We start from the raw sequence: 20590 nt of genomic DNA, 5'->3' as shown, positions 1-20590 counted from the left end.
TTGCCAATACAGTATTTATACACGGGTGACAACTGGTGAAAATGTAGAGTGAAAAGCATCAAATCTCACTGACTTCCGGAGGCGTTTGATTCGTTACGGATGACATCAGCTGTGGAGTGAGTGTGCGAAAAAAAAATAAAACAACGCCGGCGCCCTCTTCTCTCCCCGGTTACCGAAAATGACACAGTGTCTGCTGGTATAAAAAGCTAGGGCCACTCCTATCGAGCCTCCACTTGTATGTCTGGAGACCACTCCGGCACTCTGCAGCGAATAAAGGGGGTGGAGGCTGCTACTACTGCTGCTGCTTCTGCTGCTGCTGGGATCCTAAACGCGCACTGGAGAGACAGCTACACACAGACAGAGGATAGAGGATGGCCACTCTGGTAGAATCCGCAGAAATGGAGACTTTGGGCGGCCAAAGCAACACCGGGGCATCCCCGACGTCCTCCAGCCCCTCGCACCACTTCAATGACAGCAAATTTTACCTGCTGGTGGTTATCGGGGAGATCGTATCAGAGGATCACTTGAAGTGTGCCATTGCGGACATTGAGAAAGGTAAGACGGGATTTTGTGAGGTGGGTGGAGGCCACCGAGAGCTGAACTTGACGCCTTCTGTACAACTCGGGCAGGGAGTTTCGTCTCGCTGCGTTTTCAGTAGCCATCGCAGGATCTGACTTTACGCGCAGTGCGATTACGCGGATTATGCGCATTAACGAGTAAATGACACCATCTGATCCTTATTTATCGGGTAACTATTTCACATGATGCTAATCGTAGTCCTAATGTGCAGCCCCTCCCAGTAATCTCACCGCAAGCAGTCGGTAAATAGTCACAAATAGCCCCGCGTCTCACAACCCACAGGTGCTTTTCCTCGCCTTGCAACCACCCGATGTGTTTTATACCAGTTTGATTCCTCTTTTTTTACCCCCTGTCACATTAATATCAAGAGGCCCAGTTGTTGTTTCCATCCACACACGTGGGCCAGGATCTCTTAACAAAGCTGACAGCAGTGATTCAGCAGGAAATTTGCACTGCGCGTCAATAACGCAGCGTATCGCGTTTCTGTGCGTGTTTTCTCCCGCAGCGCTCGGTTTTATTCAGGTGCGTCAGGCTTTTGTTTCAGAGTCCACAGTTCAGAGACAACGGCGGCTTTAAAGCTGCTCTCTCTCTCTCTCTCTCTCTCTCTCTTTGGTTTGTGTTGTGTAGCAAAGCTTGTCTGCCCATCCGAATGTGTTTGTGAGACTGCATTCATTACTGAACAGCTAGTACGTTAATTCATCCTATTGGGACATTTTCTCCATCATCATTATCCCGCATCCAGCTCTCTCATCCCGCACCGGCTTGTGGGCGTGGCTCTGTCCGCACTGCGGTCCCTACGGAAAGCCACAAGGGCCTATCTTCATCCTGAGCAGGGCGTTTTTAGAAATGCTACAGCTGCTGTAGAGGCCTGAACGCCTGGGCACAGTGCGCTGTTTGTGTGAGAGGGGAGAGGAGGAGAACATGGCGCAGCAACAACTGCGTGGGTGTGAAATCGAGTTGTGGTCACACACAGACAGAAAGGAAAGCTCTTAAAAAAAAGGAAATGTGGACTTTTATATTGTTCCTGCACTTTGCTCCAATCACAAAAAAGCACAGATTAGATGAGGTTTATTGTTATTAGTTAACTACGCTGCTAAATAAAGAAAACAATAATTAGGTAGAAGTTTTCTTCTGGTTTTAGGATGATATCAAACTGAGTCAAAATCTGTTGGAGTCTCAGATCACTGTTTTTCTCTTTAAATTAATATTTATTGCGTACTGTGTCATTAACAAGAAGTCTTTAGACTTAATGTTCATACTTGACCTTGGGAGAAAAAATCTAGACACATTTTTACATTTTTCTCCCCAATTTAAATAATAAATGGTCTCGTCTCAGTGCCATAGATTGTGTCTTAGCACCATATTTCCTGTTACAGCAGTCAGAACTTTTAAGTTTCTCCCATACAACGAGTGAAATAAACTTTTATGTAAAAAATGTTGCGAAATTTACACTTAATTTCACCTTTCGAAGCACCTATTTGTATACAGAGGCCTCCATCAGGCCCTGACTGTGCATAATTATGGCAGGATACCACCATGAGTCAGCACAGCGGAGGCCGACACCGCATGTGGCCCATGGCAAAAGAGAAAAAAAGAAAAAAAAAAAGAAATGGGGCTATAGATATTTCCTATTATAGATTTCTGTTCTCTTGCCAAATCAACTTGGACACTCCAAGATTTTCCAATGAACTGGAGGCAGAGGATCGGCGTAATAGCCGCGCGGTTGGTGGTGAGACTTTTCCAATTTGCGAGACCTGTGCCAAGCCCCGTTTAATGACAGCTGAGTGCACTGATTCATTTTTCAGGCAGCAGAGATAGCATATGGTTTTTCTTCGCTGGCGTCTTTCCTTCTCCTTGGGTATTTTTAAAAACAAATGTCTTATTCATTTTGTGTGTGTGTGTGTGTGTGTGTGTGTGCGTGTGTGTGTCTGCTTTTGGTTTGTGTTGCAGGTATCCGCTCATGGGACACCAACCTTATTGACTGCAACCTGGACCAGGAGCTCAAGCTGTTCGTGTCCAGACACTCGGCTCGTTTCTCTGCGGACGTCAGAGGTAAACTGGAAGTAACATTAAAAAAGGTCCCTGACAGCTTCCACTGGGTCGTACTCAAAAATAAAAGCATGCACTTTTCTAACGACGGAACGCCATGTAAAATACTATACAGTATATAGTACTATAAAAAGTAGTATAAATACTACAATATTAAAATACTCTTGCAAACAATGTTTTCAGTAAAGGTACCTTGATGTTACTAGCCAAACAACATACTTCAAATATTAAAACTAAAACTACTTTTACGTAGAATTGCCCCTTTTACAGTTTTTTTTAAAAAAAAAAAAGCATTTTCTTAAGATTAATGATACTTTACTATTTTACTGTGCAGTCTAAATAACTTTTTCTTGGATTTAAGGGTTTAAAAATGTTCTAGAAATGAATGTATCTTGAAACAAGGCGTGTTATGGCACTAAAATTAAGAATAAGTGTGATATTCATTCGTATATTAGTTATATATTTATTATGGCAAAGTACAGTACATTCTACCCATGCATTTCTCAGCGGTGGACTCTGTCGCATCAGTCAGCTATAAATATTCCTTGCAGTACACTAAGCACGCAGGTTTTATTACTGGTCCCGGGATACGCCCTCTCTGCATTTTGTTGCGTGGCACTTTTATATGTAGGTATCGTTTGCAAGGTGAAGGAGCGGCTCCATCAAGATGGAACAGATCCAGTGTGGCGGGATGTGTGGCGTGCCAGTATATGGTCTTGACGGTCAGCAGCAGCAGCAGTTTAAAGCCTCTGCTTGGCTGATCAGCAGGAATTCATATGCGGTTGAACTTATAATAGACCAATCCAGACTGCAAACACTGCTGAAAACGATATTTTTTAAGTGCATTTATATTCAGAATCAAGTCCCAGAATTGGCTACGTGGGACCGAAGGTTGTGGGGAGATAAAACGGGATGACTGATCAATAACGGCATCCAAAGGGACTCTCAGTGTCACACTTCCTTTCATCTCGGCTTGTTTTTACAGCGCTCCCGTCCTCCATTTTTATCTCCCTTTTCTTCCTCTGGTGTGCGGTTGCCTTGCAACTAGATGCGCAGTTGATTCGGGAGTAATTAGCTGTGTAGGATCCCCAGTGGCTAGTGTCTGCCCCTGACAATAAAGAAGGGAGGGGAACTGAGAGGGTGAGGGGATTTGCTCCAAAAAGAAAAGAAAAAAGGAGGAGGGACAAGCAAACAAGGGAGCAATGGGGGGAGGCAGGGGGGAGGATGAACTAGAAGGAGGAAAAAATACAGTTGGAAACAACAGGCTGAAGACGGATCGGAGTGATAAATGAGAGAAGCCTCGCAAACAGAAAGGTAGTAAAATAAAGAAGAGATTTTAAGAGACAGTGATACTTTAGCAGTAAAATTTGAGTTATTATAGTCTCTTATATGTTATGCCTTGGTTTTTTTTTTATGTCTTTCACAAGGGAAGTAACACATCAGCTACCTTGACGAAGACAATTTTATGCACAGAGCAGACGGTGACCTCCAGGAGAGTATGACAAATTGCAGTTCCCCGAATGGCCACTTGAGGCTCGCGCCAAAAGCGAGTCAATCCCCGTAGACCTCGATGCTAACGTGACAAACTTAACAGCAGAAATGAACATGTTTGCAGCGCGGTGCAAAAAAAATAATAGCTTTGTTCTCTATCGCAAGACACTTGTTTGATTCAAACGATCAAAGCTTAGAATTTATTCATCCATAAAAAACACGAAAATTACAGCTCTCCCGTTGTAATCAACCAACGCTGATCATAGATACCTAGAAAATAAATACAAAGTAAAATCATAGATCACTATATTCCAACATAAAAGCAGAATTATCTTTGAACTATTGGCTGTAATAAAGAAGAATAAAAGAAATACAAATTTTTTTTTTATGTTTTTCAGGTTTACCTCTGTCTCATGGTCAGTTCATTGTTTAGGGATCAGGGTTTGTAAATGGTATCAGGCGCAGGAGGGCAATTTAATTTAATTATCCGTCTGCTTGATAGAGGACATCCATCACATTGTATTTGTGCACAAGAAGCCTGCCTGGACCCCACACTGCAGTGGGAAAGAGGTGAAGACGAGAACTAAACAGGAGACCCCCTGTCTGTCTCTGATGGATATATTATACCCCTGCTTACGTATAGATTTTCCAGCACTTTTCCTCTGGTGAAGACAACACCGAAGCCTAAAAAGCAAGCTCTGAACCACAAATCCATTAAAGGACCTTTGCTTAGGAGATTGTTGAAGTCAACACAGCAGTTTGAGATCAATAATAATTAAAAACCGTGTTGACGTTCATTAATGAGTTTGAAGTTGCCGTCAACATTTGTCACAATTTTTGTTTCTCGCAAACGGTAGCTCCTGACTGGTCGGTTCTGTAGCTATAAATCAGCGTACTGATTGAACAGTTATGCATCAGTTATGCCACGTATCCACTCATATTCCCAGCTGGAAGAACTGTGATAGAAAAAAGTATTTTTCCTTCAAGGTTGTCATTTGGATGAATCCTAAATATTCTCTAAAGGAGCTTAGATGAGCTTGGACTGATAGGCGTCAATACCGTGGGACAGGTGATTGAGTGTTCTGTGAGTCAGACAGTTCAATAGCAGTGGCTGTGCCATTAGCTCCATGTCCAGACGTGTTGCATATGCTGGTCTCCTTTAACCCAGTTGAGTGAGGACGCAGGAACAAGTGAGAATTATCCCCCGGGGAGTTCATCCATCCTGCTGAAAGGTTATATATGGAAGAGAAGAAGCAACGAAGGATGCTGACACAATCAGGGGATTCACCTGAGGAGATACAATTCCAAAAAAAAATGCATGCAAAGGCTTTTTTTTTAAAAGCAAAAGGAAGGAGGCAGGATCTAGTTGTTCCACTGATCTATTTTTGGTGCGGTGCCATCCGCATTGATGTTCCCGTCTGGTTCAGTCTGTGGCAGGCAGGCTATACCAGTCTTGCACTTTCTATTCAGCCCGGAGGAGAATGCTCGGCGGTGCATGTCACATTACCTCGCCCCCCCGCTGACACATAACCACGCTGGGCGTTAAGGATTTTTATATCGATCAAGGTAATTGTCAGGGTCAAGCAAGCTCTGATGCTGTCATTTTTTGATGAGTGAACTCAGGCGCAGGGCGACGGTGGCTGTGACAGTCTCTACCTTTGATGTATTCTTTAGCATTGCGACAACTTCTGTGTTCTCCGTCTCATCACGTAAAGAAGGCCGGCGGGCGGGGCATGACCATCGAAGAGAGACAAAGAAAAACAAGAAGCTTTCTTGTTTTATTACATTAGCAGTTACAGACGTGGCCTGTGTACGGTAAAATGAGCAGGATAGAAAATAGACTCCGGGGATTGATCGCCTTCTCATTTCACAGACCACTGAAAAGCATTTTCTTGATTGCTCCAAGAGGAGTTCTGGTCATCAGTTTGAGATGACACTGCCTCTTCAGATTGAATCTCTCTTTGGAGCAGTCGACTGAGGGAGAGATTTGTGTCAGTCTTGTACCTGCTATCATGAAAATATCAAGCTGCCAGTAAAATGCACAAAGGAACCAACTTTCCACAAGGAGCTGGAGAAATAAACAGGACAGTCACTTCTCAAGGAATGTGAAAACTCATAAAAGAGCAATGATCAGATTAGAAATGCATTACTCATTACGGCAAATTAATAAATACGTGTTCACATGTATAACTGCTGTACATGCATGCGTAAAATTTTACTCTGAAAAGCAAGTATTATGACACCGGCTACGTTTACATGGACAAAAATCATGTTGATTAGAGATTCTAACGTAACTCTTTACATGGACATGATCTATAATCCAATCATATGTACAGTCTGTGTTTACATGCCAGTTTTAACCACGCCCTCTTCCAAAAAAAAGTAAAAAAGTTCTGCCCGGTTGATGTGTCAAGAACAAGCTGCGAGAATTCTCAAACGAGGTCTGCGAGAACAAACTTCTCGCTTCTCGTGGAGTATGTAACAGCCTTTAACGTCCCGCTGGCCTTGCATTGGCAGCGCAAGCAGTGTTGCCAGATGGGAAAAGAAGAAATATCGTACCGTCGCTTTAAAATTATAGTATTTTATCCCAAACCATCGTACGCACTAAAACAAGTTGCCAGATGGGAAAAGAAGAAATATCTCGCTTCTAGCGGAGTATGTAACAGTCTTTAACGTCCTTCTGCACTCCCGCTGGCCTTGCATTGGCAGGGCAAGCACTGTTCCCACATGGGTAAAGAAGAAATATTGCACTGTCGCTTTAAAATTATAGTATTTTTTCCCAAACCATCGTACGCACTAAAACAACTTTCCAGATGGGAAAAGAAGAAATATCTCGCTTCTAGCGGAGTATCTAACATGCTTTAACTCTCTCTGTCGCTTTAAAATTATAGTGTTTTATCCCAAACCATCGTACGTATTAAAACAAGTTGAAAAAAATCACACACTAATACAGTGCTTTTAAAATCCAAGCATGGAACTGCAATAATCTAAGGAATAAACACAGAGAGACTTGTCAAATGGAAGTCAGATGGTTAGCACTGATGCCTCACAGCAAGAAGGTTCTGGGTTTGATTCCATCTGGGGCCTTTCTGTGTGGAGTTTGCATGTTCTCCCTGTGTCTGCGTGGGTTCTCTCCGGGTACTCTGGCTTCCTTCCATTGTCCAAAGACATGGTGGTTAGGTTCATTGGTGATTATAAACTGCTCCCCCCATGATCCCCCAGAAGAAAAGCGATGAAAATGAATGAATGTCGTATAGGCCCTGGCGCTATCGTAAAAATACGACAATTATCGTATACCTGGCCACACTGGGTGCAAGTGTGCAACCACTCAGTCTGATTGGGCCAGTCCATTAAAACTTACTTGAGGCGTTTTTGTTCTCACTGGACTATTGTGGTTATTTGCGTCCATGTAATGTCGTCTTATATTTTGCAGTGACTTGTCTTGTCCTTCAAATGTCTGCTAGAGTCAGATTTCAGTTCTTTGAACCTGAAGTAAACAAAGCCAATTTACCTTCACTTTACCTGAATTTTACAGATTAGATTTAACTTTTATTTTATATACATCGAGATACTGAAAATCCCACAGAGCTAGATTTGAAAGCACAGCCCTTCTTAGCATCTGCTACAATGCTGAATTTATACGAGAGCTCAAAATTAAAGTCATACTTGAAATATCTTCCCCTCCAGACACCTAACTACATAAAACAAACAGTATAGTGCAGTATTGAAACCGCTAAAGGGTCGACAAGCGCCTTTGGAAATAGCAAAACCTCGTTATTTCCTCCTTCTCTGAACCCCCCCGCATTATTAGAAGTTAATGGGTATATACTGTGCACGATCCACAGCCGCGGGAGAATGCAAGAGTTCCTTCATATGTGGAGTGACAGCCCTCTGGGGAGGAAGAGATGGCGTTAATGGCTGGGTGTTCCACGATGATATATGAAATATGTATGGAGGAACCGGCCCGGGCAGATAGCTGCTGCGGTGTCACGTCTCTGGAGACGAGGCACGCTCTTCTGCCTTCAGCACCAGGCTGCTGAATTTAAAGCTCCAAGCAACACCTCGCTGACCTCACGCAGACAAAATTATTGTCTTATTCAGTCAATGCAGCATTTCTTCTTTCTTTTTTATCTGGAGGATATTGTTCTAAATTAACAATTCATGACCCGCCTTTTACAATAAGCTGAGTGGGAATTTATTGATTCATGCTTTTAAAAATAAATAGGATAACAAGGAGGAGAAACAAAGAGAGATAGAGGGGTTGATTGAGTGGAACTGGGCGTGCTGTGGGTGAATAATGATGCCGTGTTCATGTCTCCTCAGCTGGGGCAGAAGAACCACCCCACCCAAACATACTGGGATCAAAATCATTATCATAATCAATCATCCAAAACCTACAGTGATTGATTATGAGCCTGTCACACCCCGCCGTCCGTCTCCTGGGAGACAGCTCTGTGTCTTGGGAGTGCAATCGGAAAACAGGCAGCAGCCGAAACTATTTTTAGTCCCCGTTGTGCAGAGACTAAAAGATTAGTGGGTCTTAGGCAAGTAATGATTTTTGTCATGACTGTATTGGCTAAACAAAACTATCCATGAGAAAGCATCGTGGTCAATTTGATGTAATTGCGTTGGACATTTTTTACTTTATGAGAGCTTAATTGGCAATAAGTAAACTAGATAATGTTGCAGACGTTTTAAGCTGGAGGCCCAAAGAAGACTTGTTGACACCACATCTATGCCTGAGCTAGATTACTTAGATGTTATTTACACGGACGCCTCTTTACAACTCTTAGACACGCTGGGTAATGTCAATCACGGAGGTTTATTGCAGATTTTATAGCCTCAGCTCACCATTGCTCCTATATCCGGGTCTGACGGGTCTATACCTTACCCATTAGTACACTGTGATTCATAAGGCTACTCCTGGTCTAATTCAATCTCGACAAAGATCCACTAAGATATTTGTCTTTGCTTCCGGTACGTGTCCCTGTTGTCTGTCCCTGAAGTCGTTACCGAACTGGGAATGAGGCTGTTTAAGTATGCAGCTCCCTCTGCTTGGAATCACTTGGTCTCACTAAATGGATTCGAATCAGTTCTAAATGACATGCACATCCAGCTGTGGAGGCTTTACCTGAGTCATATTGCCCCGTGTTTAAACACTTATATTGATGACTTGTGACGAATATTTGATGTATATTTTTGTGGTTCTGTAACAACATTGTATTCTCATATAAACTCATATATATATCCTGTCTGCAACCCTGTTATTTGGGTCTGAGTCCAAGTTTATTAGTTTTTGACAATTTTCTCTAACCTTATTGTAAAGCATGCATATTTATAAAAGTAATATCCATGGTTGTTTTGTTTTCTAACAATGCTTAAAGTAATATATCTTCCAGCATCACTATTTTAAAACTGATATAGTTGATATTTTAGAATTTAAAATGATCATCTGACTGCGGTTTAATGTTAAAAAGCTCTGTATATAGACCTATCCAGAATCAAAACCTAATCAACAAAACAATCAGTCGTTGCAGATTTAATTTACTGTTTGATTAATTCGATTGTTTTGTCCTGAGCCAGTCACATAATACTCATTCATTTGAGTGCACAGGAAATCTCTAATCTAGTAAAAACTGGACTATCATTTCCCAAAATGCAGAGCAAAATGGTGAAGAGCCAGAGGATGTGTCTTACAACGCGGGATGATGGAGGAGGAATTTAATAGGTTTCAATGTCAAGGAGTGGGATTCGGGGCCGCGTTGTACTTTTAGTCTCCAGAGATTTCATCCATCTTAATGATGAAGAGCTTTACCCTGTAGAGACCATTAACATTTACACAGCCATATTGCAGCTGCCACATCATCCGTGTTTGACGAATTGGCTGATAAATTTGCTGAGTGCTGCCCCTCACTACAACCAGAGGAGCGGAGATTGATTGGGGCTTTGTAATTATCGTTTTATCTCATTATAATGTAGACAAGGACAAATAATAGTGGAAATATTAGTCACAAGTCTAAAAAGAGACAGGACTATATGTTGTTTTGTCTTTTTGGATTAGAAGGAGACATTTAACCAGATGATTTTTTGCCCCTGTACTCCTGTTAGTTTCACTTAGAAGACCTTTCATTGCGTTTTTCATGCAAATTATAGCACAGACTGACTAAAAGCAATTATTCATCATCTGAAGTAGTCCAGTATGTATAATAGTGCCATAGAGAATTGTATTCAAGCACATTTTGATAAGCGCTGCAACAAAGAATTATATCACATAAAACAGGATAACACAGCAAATCCTCATTACTGAAAAACTGAAGCTAATGCGTTATGCATTTTTTATTATCTGTTGATCCACATTGATGAATCCATCCAGCTCTATTGTGCACAATTACTGGGAATTTAGTAGTCTTTAGCTGCACCATAACATAATAACATGCAGGCGTAGAATAATAAAAAAAGGAAAAAAGCTGTATTTCTTGGTATGATGAAATTATTTCTTTCTATCTGCTGATGTGTTCCTTTTATACGCAGGGCAGAGAATTCTTCACCACAAAAGTAATATCCTGGAGACGGTGGTGCTTATCAACCCTTCAGATGATGCAGTCAGTACTGAGGTAAAATTCATTTATTTGTCAGTGATAATCCGTCGTATTATTATGACCTCCGCTTTATTATTTCTGTCCTCATATCAAGAGGACGTTTCACAGATCCATTAACAACAACAACAGCAACAAAATTCTGCTTCATTTCCTGTTTAAGTAACAAGAGAAGCCTTTTTGCGTTTTCTTTTACCAGTACAGCTTTTGCGGCTTCTTTCTGGGAAGAAAGCGATGGGAGGGTCAGGTGCATAGATGACACGCGATTTTTCTTGTGTCACTGCTCCTTTTCAGTGTTGCCTCCACACCCTCTAGCCATGTCTGCAGCTCAACTGTGCATTAATAATATCTCACAGCACAGCAGGATTGGCCTGGCCTGCCGCCCAGAGCAGCTGATGTGGCTGAAGACCAGCATAAAGGCAAAAAAGAGGCAGGGAGAAAAAGAGGGATGAAAGTAAACTTGAAGAGAGTGGACAGCAGGAGAATTAGTCAGCTAATTAGCTAATGGATCTGAGTCAAAAGAAATTGGTCATCTTTCACATGCAATCATTAAGTTGATTGCTGCTGCAGGAAGGTTTTGTATTTCCCTGTTTACCGTTTCTTGCTTTTCTGTGAATAAGTACTTGTTTCTTTAATGTCGCATAAGTGCTTTTCTTGTATGTCGTGTAATTATTCAAATCACTGATGAAGACAAAGGTTGTTTTCTACTTTAAATTTTCAGGTCCGTTTGATGATCTCAGACACTGCCAGACACAAACTTTTGGTCCTCTCCGGGCAATGCTCTGAAAACACAGGGGAGCTGATTCTTCAATCTGGATCTTTCTCTTTCTTCAACTTCATAGACATATTCACTGACCAAGAGGTGAGGCAGAAGGAGGAGGTTTTCTTGCAATGATTAAATTCTCCAAATGTCATATTCAGCATTAAGTGTACACGTTCACGGACAAACCTTACTTTTTTTATGGTTTAAGGTCGTTACACGGTCTCAGAACATGAAAACTGAGTATTAAAATGCTGACACATATTTAATCTACATTGCATTAATTTAATTGTTGACTCCAGCATGTTAAATATTAATAGCCACTTAATCTTTCCTCTTGGCCAGATTGGTGAATTGCTCAGCACCATTCACCCTGCAAACAAAGCCAACCTTACACTCTCCTGTCCTGAACAAGGCGACTGGAAAAACTCCAACTTGGACAAACACAACCTGCAGGACTTCATTAACATGAAACTAAACTCCACTCTCATCCTCCCTGAAATGGAGGGCCTCTCAGAATTCACAGAGTATTTATCGGAGTCAGTAGAGATCCCGTCTCCTTTCGACATGTTAGAACCACCAAACTCAGGTGGGTTCCTGAAGCTCTCCAAACCATGCTGCTACATTTTCCCCGGTGGCCACGGTGACTCCGCTCTCTTTGCTGTCAACGGCTTCAACATGCTCATTAACGGTGGTTCGGACAGGAAGTCATGCTTCTGGAAGCTGGTGAGACACCTAGACCGGGTGGACTCCATCCTCCTGACCCACATTGGCGACGACAATCTGCCAGGCATCAATAGCATGCTGCAGAGGAAAATTGCAGAGCTTGAGGAGGAACAGTCACAGGGCTCGACAGCTAACAGTGACTGGGTGAAGAACATGATTTCTCCAGATATTGGTGTTGTGTTTGTGAACCTTCCTGAGAACCTGGAAAACCCTGAACCTAATTACAGAGTGCGCAGGAACGTTGAAGAGGCAGCAGTCACTCAGCAGTTCCTCACAAAGCTAAATTTGAGAATCGAGCCTTTGCTAAGGCCTGTAGGAAACGCTATAGAGCCAATCATTCTTTTCCAGAAAATGGGTGTCGGGAAGCTTGAGATGTATGTCCTCAACCCATCAAAGAACGGCAAGGAGATGCAGCACTTTATGAAGCAGTGGACAGGTAGTGAAAAAGACACCACTTCCATTCTACTTCCAAACGGAAAGGAATCTGAGTTTCCTCTCTCTTACTTGACATCTATCTCTTCACTCATTGTGTGGCACCCTGCAAATCTCTCAGATAAGGTTGTGCGTGTTCTCTTTCCTGGAAATGCCACCCAACATCACATCTTTGATGGTTTAGAAAAGCTAAAGCACCTGGAGTTCCTGAAGCAGCCAGTTGTCACACAGAAAGTGATATCTTCTAATATGCCGTCAACACCAACGCTAAAGCAAGCTAAGATGAAACACAGAACCGACAGCAAAGAGAGCCTGAAGTCTACCCCAAAGCCATCACCAAGCAAAAACCTCAGGAAGGACTCAAAGGAGGAAATGCCTGAAAAGGCAAAGACAGATGCAGATTCAGCTCAAGAAAAAACACAGAAGGTGGAGAAAAAAGTCCCACTGAAAAAGGAAAAGGCAAAGGCACCTGAGAAAGAATCAAAAGCAAAACCGGAACAAACAGCCCAAAATGAAACGCCTGAAAAGAAGAAGTCTGAAATAAAACCCAAGGTTGAAAAGGAAAAGGTGGTTAAAAAGGAAGCCAAGGCATCTGTGGAAAAGAAAAAGGAGGTTAAAAAAGAAGTCGCGAAAAAAGATGATACCCCCAAACAAGAAGTTAAAAAAGAAGAAAAGGTAAAGAAAGTTATAAAAAGGGATATCAGAAGAGATTCACCCATGAAGGAGAAGAAAGAAGAAAAGAAAGAGCAGAAGAAAGACATCAAAAGGCCCACTAAAGACACAAAAAAGACATCCACTGCCGGCGAAGAAAAAAATCTAAAACCAAAGCCCCTTAAAAAAGATGACACTTCAAAGAAAGACACAGGAGTTCCATCAAAGTTAAAAGAGAAAGGAAAGCCAAAGGTGACAAAGAAGGAGACAAAGGTGGATAGTAGCAAACTGGCAGTTAGTGCTGCTGCTGTTGCAGAGGATCCAGAAGCAGAAAGATCTCTGATGTCCACACCAGAAGATCTCACAAAGGACTTTGAGGAGCTCAAAGCTGAAGAGTTGGTGGAGGATGATGCAACTGTGCAACAAACTGAGGAAAAAGAGGCTGTGGTGGTCCACCATGAAGAAATTTTACAGACCAAAGAGTCTCCGGAGGCATTAGAGTCTGTGGACGAGGGTATAACGACAACAGAGGCAGAAGGAGATAATGGTGAGACTCCAGACGAACAAGTTCTCAAGGGAAAACTCAATGGCAGTGTATCTGAGAAGTTTGAAGACGAGGGCACTGTAATGGAGGAGACATCTGAGGGAGGAGACTATGAAGAGAAAGCTGAGACAGAAGAAGTTTATGAACCTCAGGCAGTGGAATTGGATAAGAATATGTCATCTCCCTGCATAGATGCCCACCAATCCAAAGAAGAGGAAATGAAGCAAGAAAAAAGAGTTGAGGACAATGATGATGTGACTAATAAAAACATAGAGGAAGAGCCTGTAATTCAGAAAGAATCAGATAAACAGAATCTGTTTGCATCAGCATCACCCAAAGTGTCCTCGCCAGTTTCTCCAGCGGCATCTATCCACGATGAAATGCTTCCAGTTGGCTTTGAGAGCTCAACAGCCTCCGACGATGAGAACAGAGATGAACCCCCAGAGGATTTCACTGTCACATCTGGCCACACTCAGTCTACCATGGAAATCTCTAGCTTGCCTACTCCTATGGATGAGATGTTGACTCCGAGGGACATTATGAGCGACGAAGCCACCAATGATGAGACTGAATCTCCACCACAGGATGTTGGTAGGTTTGAGACATTAGCATTTGGAGAGTTTGACAGAAAGAAGCTCTCTCCACTTCAGGATATGCCAGGGTCAGATCACTCTCAGAGTGACGCCACAGAGGGCCAGGACTACACCCATTCTGCTTCTACAATATCTCCACCTTCATCACTGGAAGAGGATAAATTCTGTAAGGAGTTTTCCTCGGCAGGGAAACCTGATGAGTTTGCCACTGCTCAAGAGCCATCTAACAAGTTTGACGCTGACTCAGCGAGACTCAGTTCACTATCCACAACATCACCCCTTGTACGTTCTCCCTCAGTGGATCGCAAGGATACATTTGCTGCTCCATCACTGTTTGCTGCTCCAATAGAGCTGTCCACCACACTGGCAGGGAGTACCAGAGCACCAGCAGATTCCATCAGCCCAGATGACAAGACAATGGAAGGAGCTAATTCGCCTCAGTCTTCTGGTCACACACCTTATTATCAGTCACCAGTGGACGAAAAAGTGGGAATCGTACCGCCAGCATCAGAACCGGGTCCAGTAATTGTAGAGGTCACAAGTGATAAAGAAGATTCCTCCAGCAGACATACCCCAGAGCCTGATGAGCCAGAGCCGGAAAGTCCTTCCCCGATAGAGAGGGCGGAGTCCTCTCCAAAGAGCCCACCTTCACCTGAGTCAGATTCAGCGACAAATAAGGAAAAGTCACACTTTGATGTAGAACCTAAGACAATTGGAGAAAGCAGCCCCTCTGTCTTGTCCTCAGCACCATTGACAAAACAGGATTTAGACACCAATCCTTTCACAGCTTTCAAAGAAGAGAGTAAAATGTCTATTTCAGAAGGCACCACATCAGACAAGTCTGAAACTCCCTTGGAGGAAGTTGTAGCAGAAGACACATTTTCACATTTAGCTTCAGCATCTACAGCCTCCCTTGCCACCAGTTCCTTGCCAGAACCAACCACTGACTCGCCTTCCCTTCATGCTGAGGTGGGCTCTCCTCACTCAACTGAAGTAGACGACTCTTTGTCCGTCTCTGTGGTTCAAACCCCAACCACCTTCCACGAGGCTGAGGGATCTCCATCTAAGGAAGACAGCCCGAGGCCTATGTCTATTTCCCCAGACATCTCACCAAAGGCAAAAAGCAGGTCACAGATGCAAGACTCCAAATCCCCAGAGCACTCTACCATGTCAATAGAGTTTGGCCAGGAGTCCCCTGACCATTCCTTAGCTTTGGACTTTAGCAAGCAATCTCCAGAGCACCTATCCGTGGGCAGCAGCTCCCGTGCTACGGAGAACGGCCCGACTGAGGTCGACTACAGCCCTTCAGATGGAGTGGATGTAAGAGCATCTGGAGAGCCTAAATCTACAGTGGAAAACGCATTGCTTTTCGAAGAGAGCGATTTGGTCCGTCCTGCTTCTGCAACCCCATCAGATGCGTCTCAGTCCACTCCCTCTGTTACAACGCCTTGCCAAATGGCAGATATGTCACATGCTGTCATTGTGCAAACAGATAAGTCTCCAGTCACACCAAAGGCATCCTCTCTTACCCATTCTCCCCATTCCAGTGAGGCTTCACCTGTTCTTGCAGGTTCCCCGGCTAAAGACAGCACCAGTCCAGTTTCACCATCTGTGGAGGACATAGCTCATTCCGAGATGCAGCAGACATACGACAAGTCACCTTCACCTCCAAAGGCTACTTCCCCATGCTCTTCTTTTGCCCTTTCAAAAGATGAGACAATTTCCCCGGCAAAAGAGACTAATCCTTTTAAATGTGAGGATGCTACTCTTGAGAAAAAATCCCCTGTGAGTCCAAAAATTCCTTCCCCATCATATCTACCTCTCTCCTCTGATTATAATTCTGCCTGTGGCTCCAGGGATCCAGACACAAGTAAGAGGAGCCCCTGTGCTCCATCTAAGACAGATGTCGACCTCTGCCTGGTCACTTCATGCGAATACCGTCACCCCAAGACTGAACTATCCCCATCTTTCATCAACCCAAACGTATTGGAGTACTTTATCAGTGAAGGGAATGCTTTGCCTGAGGAGAAGCCTCTGGCCAAATCAGGAGGAGGGCCCCCACCACCAGGAGGAAAACTGTCCGCCAAGCAATGTGACGAGACCCCACCCACATCCATTAGTGAATCTGTCCCCTCCCAGACCGATTCAGATGTTCCACCAGGGACAGAAGAATGCCCCTCCATTACAGCAGATGCAAACATTGACTCTGAAGATGACTCTGAGACCCTACCTACTGACAGAACCCTGACCTACAGGCATGCTGATCCTCCTCCGGTGGCACTCAGGGACTCTGCTCCATCTTCAGGCCATCACGATGTCTGCATGGTGGACCCAGAAGCTCTGAAGGCTGAAGAAAACCTCCACAATGCTAATACAGATGGAGGAGAAAAGACTGGCAAGAAAAAGCTCACTAAAAAGACATCTTCACCAGCTAGGAAGAGTGGTCTGTCAAAAGTGAAAGACTCAAAGACTGCCTCTCCTAAGAAGGGTGTTGGAGAAGGGAAAGATGCCAAAAATGCAACTAATACCTCTGCATCTAGAGGTGTAAAAAGTGCCACAGCAGGTGAGTACTTTTTAGTCATAACTGTCATTATGTCTTTTCGAGACTGCACATTATTTTCTCATATTGTTGGGAGATTATTTGATAGAAAGGTCTGTCTTTGCAGGTACAGGCAGTGGAAAGGCATCTGGTGGAGCATCTCTGCCCGCCTGTCCTCCCATGTACATGGATTTGGTTTACATCCCCAATCACTGCAGTGCCAAAAATGTGGACGCTGAGTTCTTTAAGCGTGTGAGGTCCTCTTACTATGTGGTCAGTGGCAATGACCAGACAGCTCAGGAACCCAGTCGGGCTGTTCTTGACGCTTTGCTGGAAGGAAAGGCCCAGTGGGGAAACAATGCGCAAGTAAGTTTTAAGTATTGTTATAACCATTTTATTTGTTAAAGATGTAAACAATTAAACAGACTTAACCAGCATTTGGTATTTAATACTCTTGATCAGCACATTGGGTGGCTGGAGGAAGGGGTGGAAGAAGAAAGAAATAGCACCAGATTTAGTTTCGTAAGGATGATCCTTCTCTTTGTCTGGTCACAGGTCACTCTGATTCCAACCCACGACACAGACGTGATGAGGGAGTGGTACCAGGAGACTCACGACAAGCAGCAGGAGCTGAACATCATGGTCCTGGCCAGCAGCAGCACTGTCGTCATGCAGGACGAGTCCTTCCCAGCTTGTAAGATCGAGATGTAGACCTGTTCCGCAAGGGATCAGGAGAGTTGGAGAGATCATTGTTTTAAGGAAGAAAACCAATCCATGTAGCATAAATCACAAGAAGACATTTCAAAACGTATACTTAAGAACGAAATGGGGATCTGCGGTGAGGATTAAGACACACAAAATAGCTTTGAGGGGGTTCATGAGGAGGACAGGGGTTTCTACATAAAATAATCCCTGAAATCCTTACATTTAAGATATAAATGCACTGAATTGGTGGGAGATCAGAAACAACTAAACCAGTCTAGCCACGACTGTCCAATTATTCCAATTCAAGTATAGTTCACATAATGATGCATTGCGTTTCTTCTGCATCCCCAGATCAAAATACGTGCTTTTAATTAATGGGAACAAAACTTCACTGTAACTGGTATGTTCTGAAATAATGGCTGTTATCCACACCAAAGGATAAAACAACACTTTTTCAGTTATTGCCTTAGGGAGGGATCAAAATGAATGTATTAGAACTGGCACGACTAGCCTAAGATTAGACGGGCAACTCTAAGTGACAAAGGTCGATCCCGAAAAAATGACTGTTTAACGGTGTGAGAGTTGAATGATGGTAAATATAAATGAACTTGAAAGGACACTCAACACTGATTAATATGATGGTTGACTTCTTATTTATCACGATGAAACTGCGTGTTTTTAATTTGGCTGTATTTATTTTATTTTGTTTAATTTATTTATTTATTATTTAATATATATATTTTTTGGCCTGGTTATGTTGCTGCTGAGTACTAATTTATCATGTTAAATTGTTGTGCTTGATTGTCCAGACGGCGTTTGAAACTGTGCAACAAGGGAGTTGCTTCACAATGTCCTGTAAAAAGAAAAAAAAATTCTTTTCAGAAGATTGCCTTTTATTTGAGATTGTCTGTTTTATTTACAGATTTTAAGTTGTTTCCAGAAGAGAATAGCTGATCTTATTTCTTATGCCTGTTTTTTATGTAATCAGCAAGCGGAGGGGGAGCTAGCCCTTTCCCGTTGTAAAGCTGGTGAAGCAGGATATTTTCATAAACCTTAAAATGTCTTGTTTTTCTAAAGCTTTGTACTATAATTATAAATAGCTTTGTGGCTAATGGTGTGGGAAGACGCGCATGATACGTTAGGATTTTTCTCTTTTTTTAATGGGGATTTTGCTTAGGCTTAAGAACATGAAGAACATCAGGGCTATGTATGCTGTGCAAGGCTTTGCAAGTTGTGCCATGACTTAAATATACTCCACTAACTACAGTGATAACCAGTGGCACTGTATGGATATAAAACCTGATTCTGGGTGCAGCACATCTTAGAGTTCCAGGATGATATGAGCTTTAAGGGAGGCTAAAAAGCTTTAGCCAGAATGAAAGGGAATCGTTGAGTCATTGAGAGGGGCGGCACACAGAGACGAGAGTGAGTGTATCTTAAATGAAAGTAACAAAAGCTAGACACTTTAAACACAAGAAAACGACACATACCAAACTAACAGTACAGAGGCCACAGATCAACTTTGACAGGCCAGCTTCTGGAGAAACATTCAACAAACCATGACTACAGGTCACCAGATATTTCTGTCAGGTGTTCATGATAGCACTATTGACCAGTTTTCCTGCAGGAGAACCTCCGACTAACACCACAACCTTACCGTCAATCAAGCATCATATACCAACAAGACTCTTGAAACTGACATTTCTCTTGAACTGACATTTCTCTTCTTTCTCTACACTTCTTCTATTTCTCTCTCCATCTATTTATCTGCCTTTTCTCCTTATCTTTCTCTCGGGAGAACTTTAATAAGGTTTGTCTGCATTTGTGCGGTATATTTGTCTCGTGATTGCGCATCCTCTCCGCCCTTCCCCCCTCCCACCTCCAAACTCATATGTAACCTATAGCAATTAGTTTCAAGTGGAAATATTCCTTAGTGCTTTCTGATGTTTGTGTGCAATATTTGCTCCACCCATATGGCAAAGCTAATGTAAGAGGAACCACTACTAAAGAACAAACATTCAAAAACAACCACAATAAAAATCTGTTGTGAAAAATAACGATTGGAGTGTTTGTCTTTTCTTTTTCTTTATATATAAAAAACATACATACACCCTTCTGGGGACACTGCATGAAAAGTCAGTGGATCACAAAAATAATTAAGATACGCCAATCAGTGAATATTAAGATATTTTACAGGATACAGCCGGTCTGGTGGCACTATAAGAAGTTTTTATTGGATCATTAAGGTAATTAGGATTCACCCTCTGAGGACCATGAATCTCTATAAATTCAAGCTAATCCATTCAATAGCTGTAGAGACATTTTATAAAAACTGAAAAGTGGAAGATACCGACCAAAGACAAATTCAGTTGTTCACCAGTGTCTGCTGGTTTTATCCTCTGGGGACCATGAATGTCAGTCTTATAATGTCAATGTCAATGTTAATACAGTTATTTTGTGTGTGGAGTTTGCATGTTCTCCCTGTGTCTGCATGGGTTCTACCCGGGTACTCCAGCTTCCTCCCACCATCCAAAGACATGCTCGTTAGGTTCATTGGTGATTCTAAAATTGCCCGTAGGTGTGCATGTGAGTGTGAATGGTTGTCTGTCTCTCTGTGTTAGCCCTGAGATAGACCGGTGACCTGTCCAGGGTGTACCCCGCCTCTTGCCCAATGACAGCTGGGATAGGCTCCAGCCCTCCAAAGTAGTATATATTATATTTATTTTTTTGTATTTATTTTTATTTTTTTACCTGCCTGTACTTTAACCTTACTGAGTTAAACCTAAATCTATGCTCAGTAGCAGAAATCCCAAACTGGCTACGTACACATAGTGACAGACAGCATAATAGTGGCTGCCATGTTAAAGTTGTGTACTCACAGATGATTGGCTGTAAGTGACATTGTGGCCCAGGAGGGGAATTGCT

At 42.8% G+C, this 20590-nt stretch overlaps 1 protein-coding gene across 1 annotated transcript; it reads left to right on the top strand.

Moving 5' to 3' along the window:
• Positions 1-371: 371 nt before the first annotated feature.
• On the top strand, positions 372-17671 carry map1b (microtubule-associated protein 1B; the record flags this gene model as incomplete). Its single annotated transcript, XM_084571870.1, has 7 exons — positions 372-555; positions 2530-2631; positions 10651-10733; positions 11437-11577; positions 11821-16984; positions 17088-17326; positions 17516-17671. The coding sequence occupies 7 exons, from the start codon at positions 372-374 to the stop codon at positions 17669-17671; spliced, it is 6069 nt and encodes a 2022-aa protein (XP_084427996.1).
• Positions 17672-20590: the final 2919 nt, after the last annotated feature.

Source organism: Chelon labrosus, assembly GCF_963514085.1.
Source record: "Chelon labrosus genome assembly, chromosome: 22".
Classification (NCBI taxonomy): domain Eukaryota; kingdom Metazoa; phylum Chordata; class Actinopteri; order Mugiliformes; family Mugilidae; genus Chelon; species Chelon labrosus.
Note: the sequence above shows the minus strand (reverse complement) of the source record. Positions and strands in the feature narration are given on the sequence as shown.